The 22,894-nt window shown below is 38.6% G+C and overlaps 1 protein-coding gene and 1 long non-coding RNA gene across 2 annotated transcripts; one reads left to right on the top strand and one right to left on the bottom strand.

Moving 5' to 3' along the window:
* The first annotated feature begins 13 nt into the window (after positions 1–13).
* Positions 14–19,996, top strand: NUDT21 (nudix hydrolase 21). The gene is made up of 7 exons (XM_032325126.1): positions 14–273; positions 3,686–3,886; positions 4,738–4,801; positions 9,250–9,339; positions 13,864–13,939; positions 15,239–15,353; positions 16,661–19,996. The coding sequence occupies exons 1-7, from the start codon at positions 158–160 to the stop codon at positions 16,680–16,682; spliced, it is 684 nt and encodes a 227-aa protein (XP_032181017.1). The 5' UTR covers positions 14–157; the 3' UTR covers positions 16,683–19,996.
* LOC116579591 lies at positions 11,119–21,657 on the bottom strand. The gene is made up of 3 exons (XR_004281332.1): positions 21,572–21,657; positions 11,611–11,772; positions 11,119–11,367 (listed from the first exon to the last, which is right to left on the bottom strand). It is a non-coding gene; the product is annotated as an uncharacterized LOC116579591 (long non-coding RNA).
* Positions 21,658–22,894: the final 1,237 nt, after the last annotated feature.

Raw genomic sequence — 22,894 nt, 5'->3', positions numbered from 1 at the left:
TCCGGATGCACTTCCGGCGTGCTTTCCCCTCCTCTTGCGCTCTCATGTTAATGGCGGGTGGCGTCTGCTGAGGGGGACGCAAATAACCGCTACCGGCAAGGGAAAGTCTCCTTGCCTGCCCCACTTCCATTCTCCGCAAGCATTCGAGCTCGCCAGCATGTCCGTGGTGCCGCCTAATCGCTCACAAACCGGCTGGCCCCGGGGAGTCAACCAGTTCGGCAACAAGTACATTCAGCAGACTAAGCCCCTCACCCTGGAGCGCACCATCAACCTGTAAGTGCGGCCTGGCCTTTTCGCGCTGTATTCTCGGGCACCCCCTTACCTCGTGAGCGCTCGCAGAGGCTCCCAGTCTTCTTCCGGCGCGTCCCCGGCCCTCGGTGGGCTTCACGCCTCCCCATCACCTCCATTCCCGCTGGCGAATGCGCGCCTTTCTAGCTCCTGCCGGACCCTTCGTGGTCCTCGAGCGCCACAGAGTTAGAGCCCTACTTGAAAGGGTTTTCTTTTCCTGGAGAGAAGGCTTGCTCCCATGCCCCTGGATTCAGTCATAATAGGAAAATCCCAAGTTTGCTTTTGAACTCCTCCTTCCCCACGTCTGCAAGAGGAAACCATCTGCAGAACATGGTGTTCATTTTTCCTATCCAGTGTTTATGTTTTCACGTCACGTATGTGGTATTGCTTTTGTGGGTTCTTCTTTGATGTGAACGGTATAATGTATCATGTGCGCAGTTTTCATTTTTCTGTAGCATTGGGCTTTGGAGAGCTAGCTATATAACGCGTAGGTTTAGGTCCCCCCACACCCCTTAACGGCTTAATTGATACTTGAGCTCCAGAATACACCACATTTTATTCATGTGCCCGGGGCCATCTGGCTAACCTTCTGCATTCACCTGTCTTCTCTCCGCAGCGACAGCAGCCAGGGGGCCGCAACTTGGGAGGGTGCCTACTGTTAAGGTTAGGCTTTCATTCAGACCGTGGAGGAACCAGCGTGTAGCCCCAGAGAACCTATTTTAGGCTGCGTTTTTATTTTCAACACTTTTCTCTTTGAACCCTTCAAGCTGTTGCATTTCGATGTCACTCTCAAAAGTTAATCTCGCAGTGGCAGGTAATTGGCATTGGAGCTCTGTCTGGCTCAAGAAAATTTTTGGTATTCTCTCTCTCTCTCTCTCTCTTTTTTTAATTGTTTCTGAGAGCTTGTGAGCCACCGTGGTGCTGACCCTAATGAAGCAAGGTGGCCAGTTTCTGGTCAGTGTTTAAATAAAGTGCAAGGACGGCGCCTGGGTGGCTCAGTCAATTAGGCATCTGCCTTCTGCTGCTCCCAGAGTCCTGGGATCTAGCCCAGCATTAGGCTCCCTGCCCAGTGGGGAGCCGGCTTCTCCTCTCTCTGCCTACTACTCCCACTGCTTGTGAGTTCTGTCAGATAAATAAATAAAGAAACAAAATCTTAAAAAAAAAAAAAAAAGCAAGGATTTACTGATACTGGCGTTTCCATGAGAAACTTTAGGTGTTTCTCTATTTTACTTTCAAATAAAGGAACTTTTCCCCTTCAAAAATGATTTGAAATTGAAGAGATGATTGCTATTATTGTTTTACTTGGCAAAACAATTTGGCAAAGAAAATTTGGTGCTGGCATGGAAATTTAGACAATAAAAATACTGGGTTTATGAAGCCTAGCTAGATTGATGTGTATATACAAGTTAATATCTCTAGCTATTACATCAACATAATAACTGTTTAATTTCATATCCCCTCTTTAAAACATCTTCATAAGATACCCGTGAAGCTGAAAAGGCAAATGTTCTTTTTAAAAATGTGAAAGCACAGCTTCTGAATTATGTTGGTAATTAGGAGTAGGGCTTGTGGTTTTTCCTTGATTTAACGTCATTACTGGATCAGTTCGCATCAAGTTACTATGTAGAATTAATATGGTGAAGTGTTTTTATTTTTACTCCATTAAAGTTATGGATTGATGAATTTACAGAATGTTTCCTCTCCTGGATAAATAAGGTATGCAGAAAAACAAAACAAAACAAAACACTTGTGAACTCAGTTCACCTGGGTGAGTTATAATCTAACTTGAAAACAAGTCCTTTCTCCTCTACTATACTTTCTTTTAGGATGTACTATGTGAAAGTCTACTTTGTACCAGGCACTGGGCATAACCCTGGGTGTATAGTGGTGAGGAAGTAAGATGTAGTCCCTGCTTTGCAAAGTTCACAGTGTAATGGGAATAAAATGCATGTCCGGGCTGGCACTATGATGTCATACATGAAAATTCTTACATTTCATTTAGATGGCATCTCTTTATTGATACAAGAGCTAGACTTTACAGTTTAGATATGTACAGCTATCCTTAATTCTTTCTAATTCAAGTTGTGAATACTAAATGTTAATACATATAAAAAATTGCCTGGCACATAGTACCGGGTGAAATTGTTGTGACAAGCAATGATGTTAGATTCAGCCTTGGGTCTACTGGGGAAGTCCTTGAATTCCTTAAAGCTGCTTCATTCATGCCTAGAATCTGGCTTCAGTGTTAAGTTTTGACAACCTTGATTTGTTTACCTTTCAAGAATAGCTAAGTGGATTAATTATATAGTTGTTGGCTTTTAATGTTAAGTCATTTTTTTTTTAAGATTTTATTTATTTATTTGACAGAAATCACAAGCAGGCAGAAAGGCGGGTGGGGGGGGGGGAGAGGAGGAAGCAGGCTCCTGACAGAGCAGAGAGCCCAATGTGGGGCTGGATCCCAGGACCCTGGGATCATGACCTGAGCTGAAGGCAGAGGCTTTAACCCACTGAGCCACCCAGATGCCCAATGTTAAGTCATTTTGATACGGAATAGGCAGGTGTGGTCAAAGCATTCTTACTCAAAGACTTATAATCAGAGGGTTCTTTACTGTAAGGGTAGTGTTTGGGGGGGTTACAAGGTGGTATGTTTGATTAAATATAAATAGGGGATTTTTAACTATCTTTAAGGAAAAATTTGATATTTACTAGACAAGATGAAAATTATCTTAATATGAGCTATATTTGGAATTCTTGCTAGAGGAGAGAATATTCAGAATAGATATGGTTGGCAAAGGATTTGAATTACTAGAAGGGAAGAGTAAGGCTATTGGATAGAATACAAGCAGAAAGTCAGAGTTTATTTAGAGGGGACGGAAAAAGTTCACCTGAAGAGGAAAGGGTTGTGGTACCAGAAAAGTCTGAGGATAGTTGACTGGGAGAAAAATAACTGAAGAGTTGATGGAATGTGGTGGCTCACTTTGTAGAAAAAGAGATATTAGTCTTTAGCACCCATAATTAATAGAATTTCTAGTTAGATTAGTAGAAAATCCCAAGGGGGCATTAGCCAGGTTGACAGTGGTAGTCTAACAGCTGTGATTTAAAACCAGAAGATTTCCAGATAGCCACTTCTCTAAGCATTTGAGGGCCTTAAGGGGTGGTGTTATCTATACTTGAAAGTTCAAGTGTGGTGTAGCAACTTGATGTAATGGAAGCTGTCCATCCAGTCCAAAGAGCTGGATTCTGATCTCTGCTGTCACATTAACTTGTGTAACTTTGGACAAAACCTGGTGTTTTCCAAACTTTCTCCCCCCCGTAGTTTCTTTGTGTGTGTTTGGTATCTGTCATGGTAAATTATGGTCCTCTGTTCTCATGTTAGATGTTTGTTTTTGGATCACAGGTACCCTCTTACCAATTATACTTTTGGTACAAAAGAGCCCCTCTATGAGAAGGACAGCTCTGTTGCAGCCAGATTTCAGCGCATGAGGGAGGAATTTGATAAAATTGGAATGAGAAGGACTGTAGAAGGGGTTCTGATTGTACATGAGCACCGGCTACCACATGTGTTACTGCTACAGCTGGGAACAACTTTCTTCAAATTGTAAGTGTCATTGGAAGTTAGCAGCCAGACAACTTTTAAGAGGATTGCTGTTTTTTGCAGTTTTTGGAAGACCATTTTTGACGTTAGTCATTTAGTTACATAAGCACTGCTGTTAATGGAGTCTTTAGAAAGAGAAAATCATTTCATTTTTCAGTGTAATGCTCATTTATTCCTTAACTGGCAATCTGCCTATTTCTGTATATTGTTAAGAACTGAGCTTGATAGAAGCTTCATGAAGCAGATTAGTCGAAGTTCAATTTCTAGATGTCATTGTACCATTACTAAGAACAAGTGATATTATTTCTTTCTTAGGATGAATGGTGTTTCTGATTCTTAAAATGACTTGCATTTTTATAGTTAACTGTTTAGTTTTATCACTTAAACTCATAAATTTCTTCGTATTATACATTCAGTGCACAACCATTTGACCAGATTGTACCAAAAAGAGAGGTCTCAAATCCTTAGTTTGGAATTCTTGAAGAACGTGTCATTTTTCAGACCGAAAAAATGTGGTCCATTGCCTCTTTGGGCATTTCTAGAATCCATTATGACCAGATTGCCTTCCAGAGAGAAGAGAGTGAGATAGACTGGTGGCTAGAAGTTGTTTATTATGTTACATACTTTGTTTAAAACTAGGGTTTGTGCACTGTTAGTCTGGTGAATTAAAAGGAGGAGTTCAATTTTCTAGCACATTCTTCCCCCTCCCTTTGACATTTATTTTCTCTGATTGCCTTCTGTGACACTGAAATATGAGTTATTCAGTTATATGATAGAAATTATTATTATTGTGTTCTTCCTGTTATCCTAAAATTGTTTTAAGTTGAAAGCTGAAATTCTTAACCTTTATACAGACCTGGTGGTGAACTTAACCCAGGAGAAGATGAAGTTGAAGGACTAAAACGCTTAATGACAGAGGTATTTCTCCATTTAACCACTTTGGCGGTTTTATCCTTGCCCATCTGAACACCATCAACTGAATGGATAAATAGGCTTTTTATCTTTTTTATTTTTTTTTATTTAGAATAGTTTTCACTAAATCTTAAACAACAGAGTGTTAGTATTATGTTTACTTTCTGTAAGTTGAACTAGAACTTAACACTTTTTTCCACTGAAGTGCTGATGTAACAATAAGGGTTAATAAAAGCCAACATTTTATTGAGTACTTACTGTGCTAGGCATTGTTCTGAGTCTTTACGTGCAGTAGTTCCTTCAGCTGTCACAACAGCCCTAGGGAGAAGTAATGTTATTAATCCCATTTTACCAAAAGGGAAACTGGGCACAGAGGGTTCAAGTAACTTCCTTGATGTTTGCAGGTAGTTTGTCATGGAGCTGGAGATCGGAATACAGTTAGTTTTGTTGCGGTGTAGGCCGCTATAGGGTTTTTGACAAGAGTGATTCCTATTAAAAAGCAATTTTCATTTTTGACATATCTTTTAAGCTTTACCCACATTGTGCTACCTTTTAAAAGTCACTCTAATGTCTGTCTCTAGAGACTTGAGGCCAAATGCATAGATGCTCCAGGTTTTGAAGTTACAGGTTGTTTTTATTATTATTTTTCTTTTTCTTAGCGCGCAGTCCTTCCCTCTTTAATTATAAAACTAATATGCATTATGTGCAAAAACTTTGGCAAGTACAGAAAAGCAGGAGAAACAAAACTAAAATCACCTGTAATTCTACTACTTTGACCTATTGGTTTATCTTTCCAGTGTTTTTTTAAGTACATTATACCTTTTAAATATTGTGCTTTGCTTGCACTTCCATTTACATGTGGTTGATTGAACCTATTTGCTTAACTCAGCTCCTTCTCAGAAATCCCACCAAGAAGGAAGTAAAGGGTTTTTTAAAAGATAGAAATTCAGTAGGATTGAAGGAGTTTAAGATGAGACAATTGCAAAAAAGAATTTTTAGAAGCTAGAAAAGCAGATGGGCATATCATATCTGACTTAGCAGAAACCTCAGCCCAGCAGGGGGTAGTTCAGGACTTTGCACTCCATAGCACCACACAGGCTGAGGAATTGGAAGTTGCAGGTGCCCCTAAAAGTGGGAGCATGCATGGACTGGAAACTGGATTGTTAGTAGAGATTGACTCAGAAAACACTAAGCAATGAAAAAATAGAAGGGATGAGAATAAACGAGAGTTTATATTCTGAATAGTGAGACTTACAGATTTCTACTACGTTGATAAAATTGTGACAATTAGGCTTAAGGTTGGAGATTTTGCTTCTGGAGAAAGTGACCAGTCCAAAAAAACCGCCTCCAGATGATGATATTTGGGAATCTTCCCAAAGAATAGTGTGGCCCTGCCACTCAGGGTGACAGCTAAGCACCTTAGTACTTTACCTTAATTGTGAGCCAGGCTTTTGGAGAAAGTGTCTTAACAAGAAAGAGATCAAAAGAAGCAAATGAGGGGCGCATGGATGACTCAGTGGGTTAAAGCCTCTGCCTTCCACTCAGGTCATGATCCCAGGGTCCTGGGATAGAGCCCCCATGTCGGGCTCTCTGCTCAGCGGGGAGCTTGCTTCCCTTCCTCTCTCTCTGCCTGCCTCTCTGCCTACTTGTGATCTCTGTCTGTCAAATAAATAAATAAAATCTTAAAAAAAAACAAAAGCAAATGGAACTCAACAGAACACAATTTAGCAATCAATAAAATTACTATTCTAGATGTGATGAGAGGAGATAGCTCATCTGTGGAACCCTGGGCCATGAAAAAGACTATTGAACCAATAAGAAAGAACTCATGAATATTCAAAAAAAATGTTAGCAGAAACAAAACATTCACTAGAGGGTTAAAAGATTGAATGAGGAAATCTAGAAAGTAGGATGAAAAACAATCTAGAGGAAATCTAGAAAGTAGGATGAAAGTAGGAGGTAAAACAGAGGTGAGAAACGATAAAATTAGTGGGTCATCCTAGAAGGACCAAAATAGATTATAGACAAATAGAGCAGAGGAAGAATATCAAAGCAATAATTCCCAAACTTAACATGAGTTTTCAGATCAGAAAGACCTACTGTCCTGCCCTTTATAATGAACGTTAAAAGATCCATGCAAAGGCGTATCATGAAAGTTTCAGTCAGTAAGGATAAAGAGAAGATCTTAAAAACTTCCAAAGTTGGGAAGTGGAGGGGAGACATGAGTTAAATACAAAGCATCATCAAAAAAGGTATTGACTTCCTAGAAATAATACTGGAAGTTAAGAGCCCTTGTAACATGCCTTCATAATTCTGAGAGAGCATGATTTCTGCTGTAGAATTGTCTGTATAATCAAACCATAAATCCAGTGTGCAGGTAAAACTATTTCCAAACATACAGAATTTCCAGAAATACAGATCTTGTAACTTTTCTCAGGAAACTACTAGAGGGTGTTGACTACCAAAATGAAAGGAAAACCTAAGAAGATACAGGATTCAGAATGTAGAGAGGATCTAACAACATAGGCAGAGGGAAGCCCTAGGACTTGCGTTGTGAGGCAGGGTTGAGAGGAGTGCTACAGAGCAGAGGAGGATGATAGAAAGTGTTGCTTGGGGGAAAAAAAGAACGAAATTGACAGAATAATTGACATTTGAATTGAGAAGAAATTTAAGTTCTTGGGAGAATGTGGACATGAAGTAGTGATAGTGAATGATATATGTATGAAACAGTTATTAACTCTGAAAGAAAAGGATACTTGTGTAGTAAGAAATGCAATTATAGTTTACTCAACGCTGATGTGTCGAGTCACCTAGTCATAGTAATTTAAATACTGAATGCAGTCTTCTTTTTTTAAATATATTATTTATTTATTTAACAGACATTACAAGTAGGCAGTGAGGCGGGTAGAGAGAAAGGGGGAAGCAGAGTCCCTGCTGAGCAGAGAGCCCAATGCGGGGCTCGATCCCAGGACCCTGGGATCATGACCTGAGCTGAAGGCAGAGGCTTTAACCCACTGAGCCACCCAGGTGCCCCCCCTGAATGCAGTCTTAACCAAATACTGATTATGGGAGGATGGTCGAAGAGAAAGTATGAATGGAGGATATAGTTTAAAGATCTGAATTCTCACTCACAGTAGGAGGGTGTTAATTGCTTTTTTTCTTTAAGTTTATAAAAATGTAAAGTAATCAAGAAATGACCAAAAAGCATGCATGAAAAGTATAACTGTAGTGGAGAAACCTGATAAACAGTACCTCAGCCCAGGTGATCAAGGTTAACATCAGTAAAAGTCGTGTCTGTGTAATACGCTCCTGACATGATGTAATGAGAATGGTACTTTATCTTGGTGGTCTTCCTCTCTAAACTCCCCAAAATCCATAATCCCTGTCTAACTGAGAGGCATGGTATTAAATACTTCATTAGTATTCCTTAAAACTATGAGGATCACAAACAAAGAAACTGAGAAACTGTTAGTCTGTAGGAGAAATTACAATTTAATGTAAGAGGAAATTTATTTCTTTACAAAAGAAGGAAATTCTGGGACTGGAAAGGACATGAGTTAAAAACTAACTAATGTTTCATTTAGTAAAGTAAAAGTATTGGTTCATTAGTTGTGACATGTGCCTAGTATAAGATGTTAATAGGGGAAACTGGCTGTGGGATACATAGGAAGTTTGTACCATATTTGCATTTTTTTCCTATAAATGTGAAACTAAAACAGTTTGATTTTTTGTTTCAGCTTTTTATTTAAATTCCAGTCAATTAACATACAGTGTTTATAGTTTTAGGGGTAGAATTTAGTGATTCATCACTTACGTATAATATCCAGTGCTCATCACAATTGTCCTTAATACCCATCTCCCATCTAGCCCACACACTGGTCCGCCTTGCTCACCTCCCCTCTAGCAACCCTCTGGAAAATAGTTTCTTTAAAAACAAGGTGAATGCTTGTGAAGAGTAGAGGCGAGTACGGGGGAAAAATGCTAAGAGATGAAAGTTGTAGCCAATGGAAATGGGGAAGTGGGACAGGGAACTGCTCTTTCTCATTGTAGACCTTGTAGAACCATGTTTGACCAATTAAAACATACAGAGAGTATAATTTTAATTAAAATGACTTAAGTTTAATATTCTGCCACCCAGATTTATAAAAATGAAAGTTTTTTTTTTCTATAATTTAGTTAGGTGGTGATTTACACAAGCTACAGTTGATTCTAGTAAAACTGTTGTATGTATGGCATTGGGTTATGTAAGAAATTGGCCAGGGCATAACAATAGATTTGTTGGTCCTATATAGTTATGTTGTTGCTAGATTGCCATTTTGGAACTAATAGTTATATCTTGGGCCAAATGACATAGATAATAGTAGACAAGAAATTATAAAGAGGAAATTTACATCTTTACAAAAGAAGTATTTTCATGGGTAGGTATTACTGGTTGTATTATTTCTTTTTGACAGATACTGGGTCGTCAAGATGGTGTCCTGCAAGACTGGGTCATTGATGACTGCATTGGTAACTGGTGGAGACCAAATTTTGAACCTCCTCAGGTCAGTGTTCTTTTCTATTTGCTGGGCATTTAGGGAAGTAGAAAACTACTTTAATTCCAGCCTTTGGAAAAGAGTATAGCAGAATTTGACTTTCTCTCTCATTAATGTAGATAAAAATTTTTAAAAATCAAGCATTTTTTTCTTTGAAAGAAAAATTTCACATATACAAAAGTAGGAATAATAAAAGTCCATAAATCCCATTACCTGTCTTCCACCTTCAACAGTTAGCAGCTCATGGTCGGACTTCATTTCACCTGGCACTCTTTTCCCCTCCCTCAACTTCGATTATTTTGGAACAAGTCCTAGGTAATCATGTCAAATATAAATATTTCAGTAAATGTCTCTACAACGTAAGGGTCTCTTTAAAAATAACACCGTATACATTCTCACACTAAGAGTAAGGAATTACTCCATAATATCATTAAATATGTGTATCTCTGACTAGTTTCAAGCTTGTATTTTGTTTTTTAATTTGTTTAAATTAGGATGGTCTCTTAAGTCTCTTTTGGCTGGTCACTTTCCTGGTTCTCTTTTTTCCCCTCTCATAATTTATTAATAAAAACAAGCTTTTTAAAGTCCTTTGTGTTTCCATTGCTGATTGCATCTGCCTGTTATTGAACGTGTAGTTCTTTCGCTTCTGTCCTATAAACTGGTAGATCAAGAAACTGGACTTGACTGGTGGGGGAAGTATAAGGCTCACCAGAGCTGGTGTATTGTTTAATTTCTGCATAATAAATTACCCCTAAACTTAGCAGTTTAAGACAGCAGACATTTGTTATCTTCATTTCTCAAGGTCAGACATCTGGGAGCTGCCTGGCTGGGTGGTTCTGGCTCATGGTCTCTCAAGAGGTTATGGTCAGGCTGTCAGCTGGGATTGTGTCACCTCAAGGCTGGACTAGGGCTGAAGGATTTGATCCCAGGTTCACACATGTGTTTGTTAGCAGGCCATTCTTGCGCTGTTGGACTGAAGGCTTCAGTTCCTTGTTGGGTGTTGACCTGCACGTGCTCTCTGTTACCAGGAGAGTGTCTCCATAGGGTAACTCCCAGTGAGGCAGCTGGCTTCCTCTAGAGCTTGAGATCCGAGGTGGAGAAAGTGACAGAGAGCAAGAAAGCTGTAGTCTGTATAACCTAATCTTGACAGTGACATACTGTCAGTTCTGCTGTATGCTACTGGTTACAAAAGCCAACATAGTACATTGTGGGAGGGGGCTACACCAAAGTGTGCAGGAAACAGGTCGCTGGGGGTCATCTTGGGGGATGGCCCTCACAGACAGTACCATGCACTTCCATCAGAAGTTTTGTCATGTCTGGTTATGTCTTTTTGTAATGTTAGCCGCTCGTTGATAATCGTTTTTTGGGCTTATTAATTCATTAGGGTTGTCGTTCTTTTGTTTTTTTTAATTTATTTTTTAAAAAAGATTTAACTAATACACTTATTTGACAGAGAGATCACAAGTAGGCAGAGAGGCAGGCAGAGAGAGAGGAGGAAGCAAGCTCCCCGCTGAGCAGAGAGCCCAATGTGGGGCTTGATCCCAGGACCCTGGGATCATGATCTGAGCGGAAGGCAGAGGCTTTAACCCAGTGAGCCACCCAGGTGCCTCGTTTGTGATCCTTTTATTAAGGGAAACTTCTCTCATCAACTATTTGGTTACCCTGAGGTATAATTTATGTAGGAAAGAATAGATGTTTCTTTTCAGAAGAATGAGTTAATTTATTAGTATCCTTCAAAGACTTTATTCACAAGAAAGAATAAGACAGAGACTTGGGTGCAGATTGTTTGGTAAGTGATCCCAGAAAACAATAGACTGATGAGACTGATGGGGGAATTACAGCTATGGGCAACTGGACCGATCCTGCTAAGGACTGTGAGGAACCATATGCAATGTACCTTAAAATTGTTCATTAGAAGGAGGGAAGGCTGGAGACTCCTACCCCATTGGATGAGGGTTGTATTAACTCCCTTGCACTTTCATGTTGAGTCAGAGCACCGGTTATGAGATTTTCTGGGGCTTTAGAAACTCTTTGAGGCTGAAAAGCAGAGAGTGAGACAGTGGCAGTAAGCTGGGAGCTTTCTGGCAATTTCCAACACAGCTGCCCTGAAATCTGAGGTGGGATGAGATCTGACGGGGTGGTAATGAGGTAATTCGGGACCAAAAAGCATCTGGTTCAGTGACCTTTTCAAGTGTCCTATGACATCATGGTTTAAATATATTCCTTGTGTTCTAATCCATTGTAGTGATTGATAATGGTACTGAGCTCAAATTTTCTTACCTTTAACTGATGGGAGACTCTGATCCTGAATCCTGTTAACAAGGCTTTATGACATAGATCTCTTCTTTGCATGACAGCATGTTCCAGGCTAAGAATTATATAAAATATCAGCCAAGCAAAAGATGATTATGTCCTCCTCTTCCTTCCAACTCTCTGGTATAGCTGAGGGATAGGAAGAGCAGGTGCTGTTGGATCTGGCGCTAGTTCTCAGCACCTGAAAATTGCCTCGGCTTTAAGAAAGTATAATTTCATTTGAAAATAGTGAGGTTCCTGGTCCGAAGGTACATAAAATGATTATTGTTAACATTTTTTTGGTTTCTAAGCCTTCTTTGATCAAACTGGAAGCCCAGTAATAACACAAAAGTTTTTCGGGCTTCTCTGTGAATATCCTCATTCATCTTCCCTACCGAAGTCCTAGGACAGTTGCCTTCATGGATGGAACCCTGTGGGGTTGGCTTTGCTAGCATGAGATGAAGCGTTAAGTGTTGTGTGTTCATTTCATACACTTGGAGTAGTGGTTAGGTGTCAGTGGGTAAAGAGCACGACACCATCTCCCTATCTTTGTATAAAGTGCAGTTGGCTTAAACTCCAAGATAAAGACTGGAGAAAAAAGTTTTTTTTTTTTTTTTTCTTTTAAAGATTTTATTTATTTATTTGACAGAGAGAGAGATCACAAGTAGGCAGAGAGAGGGGGAAGCAGGCTCTGCTGAGCAGAGAGCCCGACGCGGGGCTCGATCCCAGGACTCTGGGATCATGACCTGAGCCAGAGGCAGAGGCTTTAACCCACTGAGCCACCCAGGCGCCCCTGGAGGAGAAAGTATTAAAAGAAGAGGAACTTATAGCCCAAGTAGAAGAAAATGGGGTAATGCCAGTCACTTTGGTTTGGTCATGGTTTAGGAGCTTTTGTTGTATGTGAATCACAGGTCTCCTGTAGCCTGTGCTGTTCAGACTACTACTCACTGCTCTGTCTGTCATTGCCAGTGTGCCTGGTTTTCATGACCATTTAGGGCACCTCCAAAGCCTGGAACAGTTGTCTTCATTTATCATACCTTAGGGATGGCTCTGGTGTATCATTCTAACTCGAATACTGGGATGTTGTTGAGTGGGGTGGAATAGTGGGAAATAACAGGCTTTTATCGTCAGATAAGGGTTGACTAGATGAGGTTGAATCCTGGTATCATTACTTAGTTGTGTAGTCTTGGGAAAGACTTGCAGCTTTTATCGTCAGATAAGGGTTGACTAGATGAGACTGAATCCTGGTATCATTACTTAGTTGTATAGTCTTGGGAAAGACTTGCAGCTTTTATCGTCAGATAAGGGTTGACTAGATGAGGTTGAATCCTGGTATCATTACTTAGTTGTGTAGTCTTGGAAAAGACTTGCAGCTTTTTTCAGTGTAAGTTCTTACATAAACTGTGGGTGATGTTTCCTCCTTTCGGCATCCTTTGTTTTATCCTACTCTCCCCTTATATCTATTTTCAGCATTTTCCAATTCCCCTGCCCTCAAAATACAACTCCCAAAGCCAGAGTAGATTCTTCTGAATGTATGTGGGGAGATGTAGGTGAGTTCTGTACCTCTGACGGAGGTCCTAACCTCCCGTCGCTAATTCTCTTTAGAATCCCTTAAGTTCTCCAGAATAATTTCTCCATTTTCACAAGCAACTTTACTCTTTCTAGCTGACAGGACTCCACTGAGACTTTTGGTTTCTGAACATTCTTTGATCAAACTAGAAGCTCAGTAATAACACACAAGTTTTCCAGGCTGGTGTTCCTAAAGTGTTTGTCGGGGGTTGTGTGTGTGTGATTGTTGTTGGAGCACTGTCTTGTCAGATACCTCAAAGGGTATATTTAGACTTATAATATAGTAAACTTCTTTGGGTTGTAAGTTCCTCAAGCTGCAAATCCTGTGACTATACCTAAAATTGATTTGAATGGCTAAATGGTTTACTACTCGTTATGTTGTATTTATCAAGCATTTATCTTTCAGAACATCTGTTAGATACCAGGTTCTGGTAAAGGGAAGACTAGAAAGAGTTCTGTTTCTTCCAGTAGTTTATGCTGTATTGGGAAAGAAACAGAGAGAAAGAAATGAAAACAGGATACATGTTAAAATTGTGTTGGGATTGTGAGGAACTTGGTCTCAGGGTTGATAACTTGATCTTAACGTCTGAAATGGAAAAAGTTGATAAATAAAGGCACGGAGGTGTGAGGAAGGTCTTGGCAAATACAAATTATTCTCTTTTGTGATTTTAGTACCCGTATATTCCTGCACATATTACAAAACCTAAGGAACATAAGAAGTTGTTTTTGGTTCAACTTCAAGAGAAAGGTAAGTTATTCTGCTTTTGAATGCAGCCATCTGAAAACTTGTGTAGAGTAATTTCAAGAATACTTTTATTTGAGTTTTCTCCAAGTTCCTTGAATTTTGAATTTATTATGAAAATAAAAACATATACTATGTATATACAGAATTAACCTCTTTTTTTTTTTTAAAGATTTTATGTATTTATTTGACAGAGAGAAATCACAAGTAGACGGAGAGGCAGGCAGAGAGAGAGAGGGAAGCAGGCTCCCTGCTGAGCAGAGAGCCCGATGCAGGACTCGATCCCAGGACCCTGAGATCATGACCTGAGCCGAAGGCAGCGGCTTAACCCACTGAGCCACCCAGGCGCCCCAGAATTAACCTCTTTTTAAAAAAAGATTTTATTTTGTTTATTTTTTAAAGATCTTATTTATTTATTTGAGAGAGTGTGAGTGTGAGCATAAGCAGGAGGAGCAGCAGAGAGAGAGAAAGAGACTCTCAGGTGGACTCCACACTGAGCACAGTGGCCTGAGCTGAAATCGAGAGTCAGACAGTTAACTGACTAAGCCACCCAAGTGCCCCAGAATTAACTAGTTCTTCACATAGATGTGCCAGTCATGCTAGAGGGGGAAGAGTAAATTTTATGAGAGCCTAACTACCTGATAGTAGTGTTTTAAAATAACTGTTTAGCTTTTGGTATTCTCATTATGATAAACTGAAACTTGTAGGAGACAGAGGAATTAATTTTTTAAATGCCACCTTTAGGCCTGTTGTACAATTTAACAAATATTTCTTATCATAGTCTTAAAATGGAATTCAAAATAAATTATAAACCCGAAGACTCGGCTCTTCTCCCTTTGTTTCCAGGGCTAGCACTTATAATGTCCTTGTGCTTATTAATAACACTGACTATGAACTTTGCTTGAAAGATACAACCAAAATGGAGTGCTTGGGTGGCTCAGTTGATTAAGCATCTGCCTTCGGCTTGGTCATGATCCCAGCCTGAGATTGAGCCCTGCATCAGGCTTCTTGCTCAGCAAGGAGCCTGGTTCTCCCTCTCCCTCTGCCTGCCACTCCCCCTGCTTGTGCTCACTCTCTCTCTCCCCCTCCCATTCTGTCAAATAAATAAGTAAAACCTTAAAAAAAAAAAAAAAAAAAAAGATAACAACCAAAATGTGTTAAGGGGAATTACCTTTTTTCTTAGGAGTTTCTCAAATATAAAATGGGTGATTACTTTATAAATGAACTGTAAGCAGTGATTGTCTAAGAATTTATAGAAGATGTATACTGTTTTGTTTTACTTTATTTTATTTTGTTTTATTTTAGCTTTGTTTGCAGTCCCTAAAAATTACAAGCTTGTAGCTGCACCATTGTTTGAATTGTATGACAATGCACCAGGATATGGACCTATCATTTCTAGTCTCCCTCAGCTTCTGAGCAGGTATGGAAAGTTGAACATTTTGTGGCTGGTTCATCTAAATTGCCAGATTTAAGATATTCTGAGCTGTTTGACAAAGGATAGTTATGAATTTTGGTCTTTAAGGAAACTAAGACTGTAGATGGTTTCTTGGCTCATGCACAAGCCACAGATTAAGTATGACTGACTAAAAGTATCCCCAGACTCCCAAGTTTTGCAGCATGACATTCTGGTATTTGGGTGGATGTTCTTCTCCACATCTGATATTTTTGTTACTGTTAAGTTTGAAGTCTTCATTCAAAGAGGAGATGATAAAATGGCAGTCAGCACAGTATAATAAAATTGAGGGGAATTACCTATATGAAAATGTGGAGAATTACATCTTTGTGTAAGATGTTCTCTTTCTTTGAAATGTGCTGTATTTAGGTCTACTGGGATATGAGGGATTGATTCCTGAATTTTTACATACATGGAGTTTAGTTTTCTTGTTTTGTTTGTTTTTGGTAGAGACAGGTATAAGAAAGGTGTTTTTTAAAAAAGTGACTTGTACTGGTTGATGTTCTTAGAGTCTTCTATAGATAGAACACAGGGCAATGTGGTGGCTAAGAATATAGATAACTGTGGGCAGTGTTTGGATTTGAATTCCACCTTTAATAACTTCCTGGCAGCATGACCTTGGACAAATGATTATACCTATTTGCTTATTTCTTCACCTGTAAATCAGGGTTGTAGTCCCCACTTCATAGAATTATGAGGAGCAAGTGAAAAAAGACATGTAAAGTGCTTACAACAGTGCCAGGCGCCTGGTAAATGCTTAATAAATATTAGTTAAAAAACAGTTCTAATAGTGATTTTGGCCTTCTCTGAAACCTTATTGAGTAGGAAATTGGTTCTTTCCATTTTGTTATACTAGTCAAACTTCTATCTTTTGCATCTCTTCTTTGGTCTGCTGTTGAGTTAAAAGTTGAAGTGTGAGATACGAAAAAGAGTCATATAATTCATTTATTTGAACACTGCTTGTCCGGTATCAGGAACTGTGCTGAGTGGCATAATACAATAAGTTAAAAAATTTTCCTTCTCTCAAGGAACTTTTTAGTGGATAATTAATCAAATGTACACTCTTAAATTTTTTTTTTTTTAGTTGTGAGGATTTAGCAGCACTATTATTTAATGTGTAAGATGAGACAGATCAGATCAAAGGATGTTTTGATGTAGAAATGCCAAAAATGTCAAGGGAGGGTAGGAATGTCCAAATTTCTTTATCATCTAAGATAAAAAAAACTGTAAATAATGCTGTTTTTAATAAAGATATTGTTCTTTCTAAAATTCAGGTTCAATTTTATATACAACTGAATTCCTGCACAGTGGAGAAGTAAAAGAAGCCGTCTCTGTGAGCACAGCTATACACAGTGTAGAATAAATATGGTAGAAAAGTTTTTTTTGGGTTTTCTCTCTTTCCCAATCCCTAAATTGCTGCCTACTTTCTGTTGTTTGAATAGTAAAGTTAATATGAAGAACTAGATGGTGGTGTAAACAAATGTGATAATGTTTAATTTTGGTTCTACTCATACTTTTTTGTACAACATTAAAGAATATGAACTTCTTTCTATTTGCATTTTTTTTTCTTTTTTTAATTTTCACATTAAACTTGTAAAATTCTTACAGGTGAGGACTGTTTTTTTTCCCCTGCTCCGAGGGTGGTGATGTTGAGACAATGGCAGGTTTAGGTTAGTCGAGTATGTGGGACCCTTGTTCTGATACCATTTTGGGGAATATATTCTAGATATATTCTAGATATATCTATGTTCTAGATTTTTGTGATGAGGAACTTCTGTTACTTTTGGGAACTAGATTGCTTGATGGAGTCCTGAGATGCAATTCCTGAACCAAATAATACACTTTGAGTTGTACTCCCAGTATGTTACTAACTGGTACATTTCATACTGATATATTCAGACCTTTGTTCACAAGCAACAGACCTTGAACATATGGGAAGCCATTAAAATTGGCTAGGTTAGGGAAACTCATGGGAATTGTTATAAAAAGAGACCTACTGAGAGCTGACTGAGACTTTTTCCCTTCGTATAATGGGTGTATTATTTGTGTTGTTGTGAAATTGTGTGTTTTAGTTATTCTTAGGGCCGTGGTAAAATGGTGATCTGTGAAGGAAGTTTTTAAAAATGGGTCTGTTAGGTTTTGACTCTTGGATTACAAAGTTAGTTATTTCAGTTGATACCTATAGAAATGAAAATTTGTTTTTAGCAATGACAAGCCTTGTCAAAAATATTTTGGGGTAATTTGAATCTACTGAAATCTAAAGACAGGATAGGGGATAGATTTTGTCAGCCTACAGGAAAAATACCAGTTTAAAGTTCTTTAAAATAACAACTGCTAAATTAGGAACAGGTTTTGGGGAATAAAAAACGATTCTTAGGGCAAAGGATTGTGCAGGCTGTGTCATTGCTTAATGGTCCAAGTATGTTGTGCATGCCTTACAACAAGTGTGACGACTGCAGGCTTAATGAACAGGAGGACATCTTGTAAGATGCAGCTACTTAAAGAAGAGAGATTGCTGTAGTTTATAAGAGATAGAGTGAACTTTTGATTAGTTCTTACATCTTTATGATAACCAATCACAGGCCTTTTCTCCTGAATTTTGGATGAGTTGAAAGGTATATTATAAATTCTTCCCTATTTAGACTTGAGAAAATCAGACAAAGAACAACTGTATCAATAAAAATTCTAGTTTATTTAGCTGAGGTCCCATGAAGCCTTTACAAGGTTGTGTCAAGTAGTGACTGTGGTCGTGCTCATGCTTAGTAGTAGGTGAGCAACAGGACCTAATTCATGAATTCCTATACATGAAATAATTCATGAATTCCTTTGAAAAAGCCACCGATACTGTGTAGAGTCCTCTTCCCTCAGGCACTAATAGTTCTACCCCTGTGATTTATATCAGCACATTTGTAACTTACCATAATTTTACTGGTGAGTTCACTGACTAGCTGAGCCTTATCAAAACTGGGGAAGGCAGAGATGAAAACAGCTTGATCCAGCCCACCTTCTGTGGTTGCTTCTGGCATCCAAGTGAAAGGCTGTAGTAACCACATTTCAGATGTGCTAGTGCTTGCCACTTGGGGAAGGTGGAAAGTGATGGACTTTTTCTTGGTGTTATTATAAAATGCTGTATTATTTGAAGAGATCGGATTTGAAGCTACCCATGTCCTTTGTAACATAAGCTTTGACCTAGAAATGATTTCCTGATCACTACTTCACAGTATAAGTGCTTGAGTCAGTCATCTATATGTTGGGGCCTAGGTGAGAAAAACCTTTGATTTAAGCTGACTTGGTTACTAACTTAGAATGTAAAAAGATCTAGTGTTGAATGTAAAATTGGCAACACACAAACACAAATTTTTTAAACTGTCTTTGAACTGGTCAGCTGCAATTGTATCTTAATACTTTCATGTTTTAGATTTCCTGATGGAAATAGTAGAACTAGGGAAATTTAAATATGATATATTCTACAACATTAGAAGAAGGTACAAGGGAATGTTTACCATTAAGCTCTTTTTGTGTAAATTCTTAACATACTTTAAAAACTAAGTCTTAAATTGTGCATTCCAATTCTCTGTATATTAAATACTGAATAATTTTTAAATGAGCTCTTGGTGGACTGATTTGTATTTTTGAATGCTTCCTGTATTCCAGGTTTGTTTATTAATAAGAGTCCTCTTTTGCATTATATAAGTACAATATATGTCATGTTATTTTCCCTGAGTAATCTAAGTAGTGCATATTCTCTATAAATCTACTAAATGGCACTAGAAAATATTTAGTAGGTTGGTGAGTAGAAGTTTTACTCAGATGTTTTCAGTCATATTTAGAATTGACATCCCTTTGAAGAAAAGTGAAATTTGTTTTTTCCTAAATGATGAAGACTATTATGATTTTTTAATAAGCAGATGATACTTAAAATGGCATTACGATAACTGTTTATGAATTTATACTTTCAACAGCAGATCAGGGAGATTTCTTATTTTTTATCACTGCCTTAGCTTACAAGGTTCAGTTATTTTATTTTATTATGGGTTCCATTAAATTAGCATTTATTGGCATATGAAAATATAGTCAAATTACCAGTCTGTTTTCTTCCATGCTGAACTAAAGTGAGAGGTAGAGGTCCTCTAAATTCAACATGCCAGCAAGCAAGCAACTTAAATTTCATTTCTTAAATGATATGACTCTTAAGGTCTCAGGTTTTTAATGACTTTATTTTTTAAGTACTTGCTCATTCACTTGAGATGAAATGCTTGGAGTAGCTTTCCACCTCAGAGTTCCTCAGACTTATTGTTTTCACTGGTTCATAGTGTTCGGACAGTATGTGCTGTTCACTAAGACTGCTTCAGAGGGCATGCGGTGTTTATGTTGCTTCGCCAGAGAAGTCTTAGTGGTTTTTGACGGTACAAGTCTGCTTCCTTAGCAAGGGTTTGATTTCCTATAATTATTCCACTTGTTTTACATCATTTATTCTTTGGGTTAAACTAGACTCATTTCAAGTAGTTTGCCTTTGTTGTTCAGATGTGATGAAAAACACAATACTGTAATTTGACTTGAGCCATAAGACACATTTTAATATTAGCTCGTATTTATCAAGCTTTGTGAAGGAAAAAAAAAACTGACTACAACCTAAGTGAGTCTTAAGCCAGGTTAGGTGTAATTTGTATCTTAGTGATGGGTTGTACCATAGGACTGGAGAAGAATTGGGGACATACAATGTTCTCTGTTGAGGGAAAGATCAGCGCATTTAAAAACTTAAAACTTTTGGTTATTGTGTTTACATCATAGTGTACTAGCATCATTTATGGTTTGGCTTTGAGAATTTTTATGGCATTACACTTACAGAAAATGTATAAAGGAAACTGAAGTTTTGGTTATATTTTTATATTTGTAAAGTGAAAGTTTGACTAAAATGGTCACTGTTCTTTTTAAATTTTATTTTATTGTTCATTTCAATTAAAAAAAAATAAAACAGCATGACATTCTCTGATTTGTGTGTGGCTACTAACCTTAGTGTGCCATTAGAAATCCTGCTCAGTTCTTTTTCAGTGTTGTTGGCCAGGGGCCATTAGGTAAGAGACAACTTGACAGAATAGCAAGGGTCTGAAGAACTGGGACACTGATGTTGCCCTCTCTGGCACACCCCCATTGTATGTTAGCTGTCATCTTAGGCAGATCTAGTTTCCTGCATTGTGAAGCGGTCACTGGATTTGGAACCCAAAGACTGGGAGTAGCAGTTGCCACACAATTTTGCTGTGTTGTATCATTGGGGGACTCAGTTTCCTCATCTATAAATCTCCTTGTTGGTTCCTTTAGTCCCCTCCCCCCCCCAGATTTGCCTGGAAGTCATTGACACTGTGCTTGCTGCTTATGTAATACTGTGTAATATAATTTCAGCCTCTTAAATAGAAACAGTGTACCCAAAAGATGAGAACACCTGTGTCATAAGATCACAGTCTTAAGGTTTTATATCAGAACAAAAGTTGAACCAAACCTGATAAAGTTATTGTAAAGTTTCTCTGAAAATTTTACTCTTGTATATTGCAGGAACCCAAAAGCCATGAAAAATTATTAAAGAAAAGCTAAAAATTGAGGTATACCCATTAACTGACTTTCCCCCTACAACTTGAGTTGGTTATTGTTTCCCCCTCTGCTAGATTGAGTAATGGAACACACTGGTCCAGCTAATGAAACACCAGAGTCCTGTGGGAGTACACTTAAGGTTATTGTTTAGATAAGGTAGTTTCAGTTTCTAGGATGTTGAGAATCTTCAACAACAAACTGATCTCTGCCTTTCTCAAAGAACAGTGAAAATCAAATGAAATCATGAATATGAAAGGATTTCGGGTATTTAAAAAGTGAATAGCAGTATAGTAATTAGGTTTGACTCTTAATCTACACAAGCCGTTTTATCTGAATTGATAAAATATTTCCTTTACATCAAGCCAAATCAGAGCCACCATTCTATAAATGAGGCAGAAAATTCAGTTTCTTCCTAGGAATCCTGAAAGCATAAATGGTAGTCTGAAATGAGGGTGGGAGTGCAGAGAGCTCTAGCTTCTGCCGTGCTCTACAGATATTTCTCTTGTCTAAGCTGGACCAGCCCCTTAAGGTCTGGTGTGGTTGCCTTCCTGCCACACTGAGCCTTAGGACTCAACTGAGAACATAGTCCATATACTTACCAAGTATTCATTCCTGTGTCTTGCTTCCTCCCCGGGTCCTCTCATGGAGTAGGATACAGTGCAAAGAACCAGAAACACTGGTTTTAGAAGGTAGAATCTGACCATGCTAAAAAAACAAAAACAAAAACAAAAAAAACCTTCAGAGGGGTGCGTGGGTGGCTTAGTTAAGCATCCAACTCTTGATCTCAGCTCAGGCCTCAGTCTCAGGGTTGTGAGTTCTAACCCCTTGTTGGGCTCCATGCTGGTTGTGGAGCGTTCTTAAAGTGTATGTATTAGTAACGCTTCCCTGCATGCCACCTCCAACCCCGCCAGCCAAATTGTTCTGTTCGATCACAGGCCCTTGAATAGGATGTTTCTAACAATTCCAAAGTGGATGGTAGTAACTTTGAAAGATCTTTGTTTTCTAATTAATAGGCTTTTTTTTTTTTAAAGATTTTATTTATTTGACAGAGATCACAAGTAGGCAGAGAGGCAGGCCAAGAGAGAGGAAGAAGCAGGCTCCCCGCAGAGCACAGAGCCAGAGGCGGGGCTCAATCCCAGGACCCTGGGATCCTGACCCGAGCCAAAGGCAGAGGCTTAACTCACTGAGCCACCCAGGTGCCCCATCAATAGACTTTTAGAACTAGAATATCAGATGTGAAAGAGACTCAAAATGGTTTAGTCCTTTTGAAAATTTTTTAAGATTCAACAAATACTGAGTACCTGCTCTGGAGCAGGCACAATTCTAGGCCTTGGAGAAACAATGAGGAATAAAGACCCCCAAGCTCAAAACAATATTTTGGTAGCACTTTTTTGGGGTCACATCTTTATTGAAGTGTACATTGAAATGATTTTTAGTACATTCAGAGTTTTCGGAGCCAACAGCACAATTAAAAAAAAAAATCCATATTTTGCCTTTATCCTCCAGTTCCCTCATCCCTGCTCTATCTTATCCCCCGCCCCCACAAGCAACCATTATTTTGCTTTCTAGGTCCATATATCTATTTGCCCATTCTGGATATTTCATGTAAAGGGAACCACAATGTGCAGCCTTTTGTGTCTGGCTGTTTTCACTTAGCATGTTCAAGGTTCCTCTGTGGGAGCATGTGTCAGTACTGACTCATCTCCATGCAGTCCATTGTATCCATTATACCTTACTTAGCCATCCATCACGTGAGGGCCATTAGCTTGTTTCTACCCTTGACTATTATGAATAATGCTGTTACCAAAATTTGTGTACAAATTTCGTGTAGAGTTCTGTTTTCATTTTTCTTGGATATATGCCAGAGAGTGGAACGCTGGGTCAGATGGTTGGTTACCCGTGTCTTTAACTTTTTGAGGAAC

This window comes from Mustela erminea, chromosome 19, assembly GCF_009829155.1.
Source record: "Mustela erminea isolate mMusErm1 chromosome 19, mMusErm1.Pri, whole genome shotgun sequence".
Taxonomy (NCBI): Eukaryota; Metazoa; Chordata; class Mammalia; order Carnivora; family Mustelidae; genus Mustela; species Mustela erminea.
This window is presented reverse-complemented; position numbering and strand designations above follow the sequence as displayed.

Bases quoted from the DNA above. Each gene is read 5' to 3' on its own strand.
- NUDT21 (XM_032325126.1), top strand. From the start codon at position 158: ATGTCCGTGGTGCCGCCTAATCGCTCACAAACCGGCTGGCCCCGGGGA. The intron at 3,887-4,737 runs GTAAGTGTCATT...ACCTTTATACAG, and splicing joins GGAACAACTTTCTTCAAATT to ACCTGGTGGTGAACTTAACC. The intron at 4,802-9,249 runs GTATTTCTCCAT...TCTTTTTGACAG, and splicing joins TAAAACGCTTAATGACAGAG to ATACTGGGTCGTCAAGATGG.